General features: G+C 44.2%; 2 protein-coding genes across 3 annotated transcripts in view; both read right to left on the reverse strand.

The window, feature by feature from the left end:
* LOC147609387 (uncharacterized) overlaps nt 1–8,623 on the reverse strand; it is a 29,247-nt gene extending 20,624 nt beyond the window's left edge. The window contains exon 1 of one of the 2 annotated variants that reach the window (XM_086787515.1): nt 7,250–8,623. In XM_086787515.1, the coding sequence (XP_086643641.1) occupies nt 7,250–8,251 (1,002 nt within the window). In that variant the 5' untranslated portion in view covers nt 8,252–8,623. Of the gene's footprint in view, nt 1–7,204 lie in introns of those variants that run through there. The other variant, XM_086787514.1, reaches the window with a different exon arrangement.
* Nucleotides 2,383–3,825, reverse strand: LOC147609389 (uncharacterized). Its single transcript, XM_086787646.1, has 3 exons — nt 3,431–3,825; nt 3,012–3,327; nt 2,383–2,898 (listed from the first exon to the last, which is right to left on the reverse strand). The coding sequence occupies exons 1-3, from the start codon at nt 3,823–3,825 to the stop codon at nt 2,422–2,424; spliced, it is 1,188 nt and encodes a 395-aa protein (XP_086643772.1). The 3' UTR covers nt 2,383–2,421.
* Nucleotides 8,624–9,531: the final 908 nt, after the last annotated feature.

Consider the following 9,531-nt stretch of genomic DNA (forward strand, 5'->3'; position numbering starts at 1 on the left):
TCAGATGACCTGATTGACCGGTTAGCAGGAGCGAAATATTTCACAAAGATAGATTTACGTACTGGCTATCACCAGATACGTATTCATGAAAGGCATGTCGAAAGAACCGCCTTTCGGACTAGGTATGGCCATTACGAGTTTCTCGTATTACCTTTGGATTAACCAATGCTCCAGCCACTTTCCAGCAAATGATGAACGATCTTTTTCGTGAACATTTGGGAAAATTTGTGGTGGTGTTCCTGGATGATATTTTCATATATAGTCGTACTCTTGAGGATCATGTTAGACACCTCATGATTGTCTTATCTATTTTAAGACAGAATCGACTATATGCTAAGTTAAGTAAATGTGAGTTTTTTATTTGACAGACATCATTTACTTGGGACACAAGATCACTAAGGATAGATTGAGCATTGACTATGACCGAGTTCAGAAGGTTCTGGACTGGCCTATACCGCGAACAATGAAACAACTTCGTTCTTTTCTCGGTTTTGTTGTTTTTCTTCGGAAATCTGTGCGGGAGTACTCTCAGCTCACACTACCGATGACCGACTTGTTGAAAGATCGTGGACGTAAGTCAAATCAGCCTATCACTTGGAATAACAATTTGGATATGGCCTTCAGACTTTTGAAAGATGAAGTCAAGGAAGCACCTATCTTGGCATTGACCGATCCTAGTCGGCCTTATGTTCTTGAAACTGATGCCAGTGACTATGCCATCGGGGCTCCTTTATTTCAAGATGGTAGACCTGTTGCTTTTGAAAGTAAAAAGCTAGACGACACTCAATCTCGTTGGCCAACCCTTGAGAAGGAGCTTTATGCTGTGATTCACGCTCTCAAGGTTTGGAGACATTATTTATATGGCTCCAAGTTTGTGGTATTGACTGATCATCAGTCAATCAAGTATGTGTGTGATGCGGATGATTTGAGAGGAAAGAAAGCTCGTTGGGCTGAGTTAATGCAAGATTTTGATTTTGAGATTCATTATCGGAAAGGGTCCATGCAGATGCGCTAAGTCGAATTAGAGAGGTGAATACTTTCACCGAGATTTCTACTGACTTGTTTCAGTCATTGAGAGGGCTTTGCACGACTAATAGTTATTTTGGTCCATTTTGGCAGAAGATCCAGGACAGGAGCTCATTGATTGACCAAGACTCAATGACTGAACAGCCTACCATTCAAGCTGCAGGAGGCCAGTGGATGATTCGGAATGGTTTACTATTCTGTAATGACAAAATTTGTGTACCACAGATCCCGGACATTAGGTCCAAGATTCTTAAGGAGTGTCACGACGCCTCTTCTGCTGGACATCCTGGGGTATACAGGACACTATCGTTAGTGAAACACACTTTTTATTGGCCAAAGATGAAAGGGTATGTAGAAGATTATGTTCTCAAGTGTCAAGTTTGTCAAGCAAATAAAGCTGAACGCTTTAGACAGGCTGGGTTGTTGCATCCTTTGCAAATCCCACGTAATAAATGGGAAAGTATTTCCATGGATTTTATTACCGGATTACCAAGAACGCATCAAGGCCACGATTCTATTTGGGTTGTGGTAGATCGCTTGATAAAAATGGCTAGATTTTTACCCACCCGGAAGACTATTACAGCTACGCAATTAGCAAGGCAGTTTATCGAGTAATTGTTTAGACTGTACAGGTTACCGCAAGACATAGTCACTGATAGGGACTCTTAAGTTTACGAGTGATTTTTGGAAACTTGTTTTTGAGAAGTTGGAAACAACTTTGAATTTGAGTTCCTCAGATCATCCTCAATCTGATGGCCAGACTGAAAGAGTGAATCAGATTTTGGAGGATATGCTTCGAGCATATGTATCCAAAAGACAAAGTTCATGGGAGGATTATCTTCCTATGTTAGAATTTGCATATAACAGTACTAAGCATACGAGTACAAGTTTTAGTCCTTTCATGCTTATGTATGGTTTTCAACCTAGATCACCTATTACAGTGGGTTTCTCAGGACTTCAGCATCATAGCGACACGTTTCAAAAAACGCGTTTGAAACGTTTTGGAAACGTTTCAAACCTTTCCCAAAAGTTTGAAACGCGTTTCAAACTTTCCCATCTTGGCATGTGAAAAATCAATACCATATATGATATTTATATGCCAGAATATATGGGATCATTGATAGCATTGATAAAATGATAATATGTTGAATATATGCATGCTTGTATGATGTATCAGGATTTAGTAATAAGTATGTACTATCATCTATGCATAATGGGTCCATGGCCCATGGGATAGCAAATGCCAAATATGCCAAGGCAGTCATCCATGTTCAAACTTCAAACTCAAAGTTTCAAACTTCAATCCTAGATAAAAACAATGCAAGAAAGCTCAAGACACAATCCGTGTCACATGTGACACACAGTACATAGTACAAAATAAAGTAGAAAATAGAATCAGGAGTCATCCTCCTCAGACGGAGACGACGACTCCTCCTCATGGTCATCTCCATCCTCTGATGTCTCTGACTCTATGCCGGAAGAAGACTCTGCCTCAGCTCCATAAATCTCAGGTTCTGTAGCCGTAGCACTCGTAGAAGCTCCATCTCTAGATGCATGCACTCGTGTGATACGAGCTGGTGCCATCAACTCCTCGTAAAGCATAGCATAGATGTCACGCTCCTCCTGAGGAATATCCGGTACATCCTTCACCAACTCTATGTCAATCTTGTCGACATTCACTTGGCGCGGCTCGATTGGATTGCCTTGTTGCTCAATTAGACGGAGGTTGCAATGACAATAAACCAACCGTTCTAATTGAGCACTGCTCAATTTGTTCCTCTTCTTTGTGTGGAAGAGAGCCCATGTGCTCCAGTTCCTCTCACAAGGCCCAGAGCTGCAATCTTGTGAGAGGACTCGCAATGCAAGGCGTTTCTGTCATAGAAAGGACATAAAACTTTGTAAGTAGTCATGATAAAGCACTAACCTCCCATTGCATCATGATTCATGGCTATTATTGATGTAACATTTGAATACTAAACACTTACCAGTAATGGAGTACCAATCCCATATTTCTCCCACCATGAGACTGGCTGTAGCTGTGTCTCTCTTAGTAGTGCGGTGGGTCTTCCAAACACACGGCTCCCATTGCGATATACCAAGAGCTCATCCTCCAATTTTCTCAAGAGATTAATATCACCTCCTGTCCACCTCTGGATGTACTGTTGCCACCCTTCTTCCAACTCCTCGTTGTTGAACTGCTCCTCATTACGCCATAGAGGATGCAGTATATGGGCAACCGAATGGATTGGTCTATGAAACCACTTCCATCTACGGTTCCAAACCTCCCTGATGTCCTGGACCCTATTCATAGACCAAGTCACGAATAACGGTTCACCAACAACCAAAGCCAAATAAACCCGACAAGTACAAAACTGGAAAGACATGCATATTGCATATTACATACCTCTCTGCTAATAGAACGGTGCACCGATTCAGGGCTTCTCCAATACGGTCCATGAACTCGTAAAGGAGACCAAGAGTGCTGCCCTCCATGTCTGTGATGCGAAGGACACTGTAAAGAGGCTGAGTGGCCTTCACAAGTGCTTTGACATCATCCCACCAACTCTCTCGCATCACAGCACGCACAAATGCCACTGCCTTGGGCTGCTCTCGATCCTCCCATGCCATCCACTCTCGTGACACAACTGTGCGGAGTAGCCCTTGCTGGACTCTCACTAGCCTCTCAATCACAATGAACATGTACGCAAACCTGGTCTTTGAGGGCTTGAGCAACTCTAGATCACTATGGGCACGGTACATGTAGAGGACTTTTAGCCTCTTGGTAACAAACCTCACCATGCTCCGAGCTATAGCAAAGATCTCAGAAATCCAAGGGATTTTAGCAACATCCTCTATCATGAGGTCAAGACTGTGCTGCACAAGGAGTCCACACTATCTCTGGGAACTCATCCTCTAACATTCTGCCCATGGACACACAATTAGAGCCATTGTCAGTAATCACCTCCACCACATGCGGAGCAACAATCTCTAACATTGTCTGGCGTATGTGTTGCCATATAAAGGCTCCTGTCACCACCGTCCCTGGAACTGAAGCATCAATGGCACACATAAACATTACGCCCTTGCAGGAGGACACCAAAATGTTATAAACATTCCTTTTCCGCATATCTATCCAACCATCACATAATATGGTGCATCCATATTTATGCCATGTTGCCTTCAAAGGCTCCATCTCAAGCTGTACAAGATCTTTCTCATCTCTCAAGTGCTTCTTGCGTAAGGAGTCATATTTGGGACCCTCCCACTCATACCCAATGCGGCTAATGGCTCTCATGGTTTTCTTCCATCTTGGAGTGCGCACAATGTGAAATGACAAAGCACACTGAATAAACAACCTTGTCAATTCACGGGTGGCCTCAACAGCTGCTGCTTTCTGAAAACGAGCTTTGATGCTTGCACTCTTCAAAGAAGGCCTAATGGGCAAGGAAGACCTGTGGGCACAAGGAGCAGAGGTAGAACCTACAGCTGTTTGACTCTGCATCTCTTGTTCATCACCCACTCTAGCTCTTTTGGTGACATCCTCCTCCTCTTCCTGCATGTCATCATGGCTGCTTCCAAATCCTTTCATGGCTGCTTCTTGCTCCCTCCTCCATTGTAGAAGAGAGGCTTTGATATCCTGGGGCACTTTATCACAAGCACCAATGCCTTTGCCTTTTAGACCTGAAAAATGAGCCTTTATCCTGTTTGCAGATCCACCTGAGACCTTATCACAATACTTGCACTTCCATTTTTCAGTGCCTGAACCCCCATACTTGCCCATGGGAATGACATGAGTCCACATTGAATCTCTAGCACGAGGCATTTTGGAAGCCTGGAAGGATGTTGCCCAAATTTCAAGTTTTGAAATTGGTGCAAAAATCAAGCAAAAATATGAAAACAGACAAGTACCAACCTTGCTAGCACGGTGCACAGGTCCCGAGGGGGCGGGTGGCGGAGAAATCACACGAACGAAGGCAAGCGTGGGAAAGGACAGTCAACTTTCTCCTCTGTACTATGCACGGCGTGTTTTTTTTGCTCTCTGGAAAGCGACTGAATCGACTGATATGACCCATCTTAAATAACGTTAAAAAATAAAAAGCCAAGTTTGAAACGCGTTTCAAACTCCCAGACGTTTGAAACGTTTCAAACGGGTCTACTAAAGTTTGAAACGCGTTTCATAGCAACTATGTTCAGCATGATGCACACGTAATTTTTTTGCAAGAAATGCAAGAAATGTTACAAGTTGCGAAGGAATCTATTAGAAGTGCTCAAGACCGAGACATGTTTTATTCTAATAGGCATCGTTCACCCAAAGAATACTCTGAAAGAACGATGGTATATTTGCGAGTTCCGAAAGATTCCGAGACTTTACGGACGGGTCGATCTCCGAAACTATCCCCTAGATACTGTGGACCATTTCGTATTACACGACGGTTTGTTTCAGTTGCATATGAATTGGATTTGTCTTCTCATGTGAAAGTTCATCTTGTATTTCATGTCAATAGACTTAAGGAAGTACTGGGTGGAACAGACCAGCTAGTTACTCCTCAAGAAATCATAGATGTCGAGGACATGACATTTGTTCCACACGAAGCTGAAAAGATTCTTGGATTTCGTGAAAGAAAATTGCGTATCACAGAATACAAGATCAAGTGGAAGGATCGTGTTGAGGAGGACGCTACATGGGAGACATTGACTACTCTTCAGAGAGATTACCCTGGCTTTTAAGTGAGCTCAGGAGTGAGCTCTTAGAGGAAGGGGAGTATGTCATGTGCACAGTGTGTATCTACCGTGTGCTACACGCACGCAAGACTAGCTTCGAGGTTTGGGAAAGCTTGGAGCTAGGCAGGCTGATTGTTGGCGAGCTGAGTTAGGGATAGACTAACGGGCGGGCACCCAAGTATGGACGGGCGGGTGTCCAAGTGTGGACGCCCATGACCGGCCAAGAGCCTATAAAAGGGTGGCCAAGGTTAGTCATTAGCCATATAGAGTCTCGCATGTTTTGTGAGAGCTCTATGGTCTGGAGCCTGGATCTAGTGCAGACGTGCACCTGCTTTACGCAACCGAGGCCGGCAGCAATCTCTCGAGGCCCACGAGGGTAGCTTCGTGGCGGTATGGGACGTCGCGAGGTAGAGATTGGTCGGTATGTCTACCTAGTTAGCTCAGCTCGTGGCTCGGTGGGGACAGCCAAGTCTGTGGGCTTGCCCACGGTTGTCATGGTTGGGTGGTGAGTCAGGCCTGCACCCCCTTCTTGTTTGTTTGGTTTGTTTGGAGGTTTCGAGTCTCGTACCAGGAGCGTTCTACGAGGAGATCTATGGGGATTTGACAGTTGTCCTGTTATAAATGACCACAACTTGCAATCATACGTCACGTTTTTCACCCATGTCAGTCCAGATGCCTGCCCAACCAATACGGCTGCTAACCATCTCTATCTAGCACTACCGAAGCTCCAGCCAATGGACACCCACCATGTGGCACTTCCACAGTAGAAGAGCATCACATACCAGGTGCCAGTTATCTAACGCAACAAACATCTGAGCTTTTACTAACATCGAGGTTCTTCAGGAGTTCAGCCCCTAGTGAATTTTTGCAAACCAAACCTTAGAAGGCTATCCTGGGCAGCCTTGGGGAGGCTCTCCTTCTTTATCAAGTTTAACAGGAGGCTTGGGAGAGAAGGTGGAGAAGGTGAGCATGTATCTGTGACTGTTCGGAAAAAAGCATCTTGAAAAGCAGTACAGCTTAAGGTCCCAAAGGCACCCATTCTTTTCATAAGAATATGAAAGCATCCTCCTCTACATAAGGGCACAGAAAAACAGCTAAGACCACCTTAAAAGTTTAAGAAATACAGCAGAAACTACTCATACATCATGCGTATCTTTATTCATGCCGAAGCAAATGCACAAATTGCCATGAGCCCAAAAGAAAGACACCCTTAGAATGTAAGGCTGTTACTTTCATTTGATACAAGAAACTTTACCCTCATTGTGGGCTATTAGTTCACACACTTAAAAAAGACATTAGAGACCCATAAGCTTGCCTCAAATTAAATGAAAACCTATCAAAACTAAACAATGCCTCTTCATCACATCATTTTGAAAGAGCTAAGAAACTGCGTAGTTTGTTCACCTGCTTAGACCCTATGTAACAAATTGAAATATCCCTTTCATCTCATGGAAAAGGGACCTATGGGTAGCTTGAGAGCTTGAAATCAACTTGGACTTACCTGAGAATCCACATTCTGTGAAGAGTCTGCTTGTGCCGGAGATGGTACTTCTCCCACAAGCTCATGCACCATCATCCTAGCTCGTAGCAAAACGGCAGCCGGTGAATCCAGGGCAGGCCGGACATCCACGAAAAATGGCCAGGCCTTACTCTCATCATAGTAGAAGTCGATAACATACCGCATCTCCCGACCTCCTCTGTCAACGGTCCAGTCATGGCGATCAAAGGGCAACCCGTACCCCAAAATTCTCTTAAACTGAGCCTTTGGTGAGATCTCAGTAGGGCGGCCACGAAAATGGAGCAGACGGGGCTCCTCCTGTGATGAGTCAGGGTACGTCAGGGCATACAATGTTTCCCACTGAAGCAATCTAGACCAAGTGGCCTCATTCACTGTGTTGTGTGTGGCCACAACAGCATCCATGTCCCTCTCTGTAACATCATCAGCTTTATTCTTTCTGACAAGGCTGTTGTAGAACATTTGAGGGGAAGGGTAGATCCATGTGTCATCGGTGCCGCCTTTAGGGATAGTGGATTTCTGTCTAAATGTAGAGAGGGCCTCTTTCTGCCCTGGTGATCGACCCTGATTGGCTTGCATGGGCATGCGATTGGCTGGATTGATTACTTCACTGGGGTGAGGGGAATTGATTTCTTCTTGAATGGGGCGGGGATGGTAAAATGATGTGGTATACAAGAAGGAGGGCATTTTCCATACCAGGGGTTTCTCGCTCTGCGAAATCTTATGGTCAATACGCCGTCCGTACACATCGTACATATGGGGGTGCTTGTATTTCGGCTTGGGATCGCCTGTGCTGGGTTCAGCAGTAGAACTGCAGGAGCCTGCGTATTGTTGTTGCTGCTGCTGCTGCTTCTGCGAGCGTGATGCAGTGATGAGCTTCTCCCTTGCTGCGCCTGTGACTGGACAATCCGCGCCGGGGAACATTTTGAAGTAGAGATCGTGCACTCTCTCCGGTAACGTCTTCTTCTTCTCATTCGACTCTTCCATCTTCTCTACAATGCCGCTATGTAGGATTGGGGTTTCTACTGCTGTGCGTGGAAGTACGGTTATAAGTGCTCTGCAGAATGCATATGTGATAGAACTAAGGATCCATCTCTCGCTCTCTCTCTAACTATAAACAAACCTCAGCAGACTGCCTCTGTGCGGAATCAGGGCTTTTTTACCTCTTTCTCTGGGCACAGAAAGAAATCCTCTATAGAATCCTCTGTCTAGAACTTGCTTAACGCTTGTAAATGAACGCCTGTCTGTAGAACGAGGGGTTCCACCTCTCACTCTGTGCCGAGAACGCCTGTGGAGTTTCTGTCTCTCGTACACACCTCTTCACGAGGTGTGCCACCCACATGGCTCAAACATCACCGTGGCTATACAATAGGCACATAGCTATTCATATACACAAAGGGGCGTCTGCCCAGCCAAAGTCCCCAGCCAATGAGAATGCAAGAATTGCATAGATGGGCTAGATGGGCACTGCACCACAGGCCCAAAAGTACAATCATAAGCTTATGTTCCCAACATTGGTTAGCCTTATTGGTCTTTGTAAGGATTGCTCACAATGTTTTGTAAGGATTACACATAATGTTTTGTTGGTGCTTTTAGCTTGGCCATTGGCTTGTGGATAATATAGTGAGGATTTTTTATGCACTATCAAGAAACCGTTTCGGAGACACTTAATAGCTCGTTTACAAAGTGTGATCCTTGATTACACTCAATAATTGTGTTGACAACGTGTGATCCTCGATCACTTACAAGCTCAAATGAGCATCCAAATCTAGAATGACTTGCTCATACAAGAATTTAGTAGTGGTATGAGCTGACATCAGCCTTTCTAGAGTCTCTGGCCTCAATAGACAGTCGTCCACAATGAAGTAACACGCTTGGGCCTGTCATGCAACAGGACTAATAGGTCCTACGAAGTCAATTCCCCATTTTTAAAAAGGTTATGTCACTACAATTGGTGTGAGTGGCATTCTATGCTTTCTATTCTTTGCAAGGTAATCTCTAAATCACGGCATGATTTAGAGAAGTTTTTCTTGTCATGAAAGACTATTTTCACAGGTGTGAAACTAATTTTTGACAAATCTCAAATCAAGAGGTGCAAATGGAGGTTTTTTCTATCCGGAGGTTTTTCTTATTCAAAAGTTCTAGATCAAGTCTCCTAAGCATGAATTATCCAATATTGCTATTAATGATGCTCAATTTTATTTTAAAAATTATGATTTTAGTGATTTTTTAAAAACAAGGTATAAAAAACAAAAAAACATGTATTT

This window comes from Cibotium barometz, chromosome 51 (genome assembly GCF_041138505.1).
Source record: "Cibotium barometz isolate CiBa-2024 chromosome 51, ASM4113850v1, whole genome shotgun sequence".
NCBI classification, from domain to species: Eukaryota; Viridiplantae; Streptophyta; class Polypodiopsida; order Cyatheales; family Cibotiaceae; genus Cibotium; species Cibotium barometz.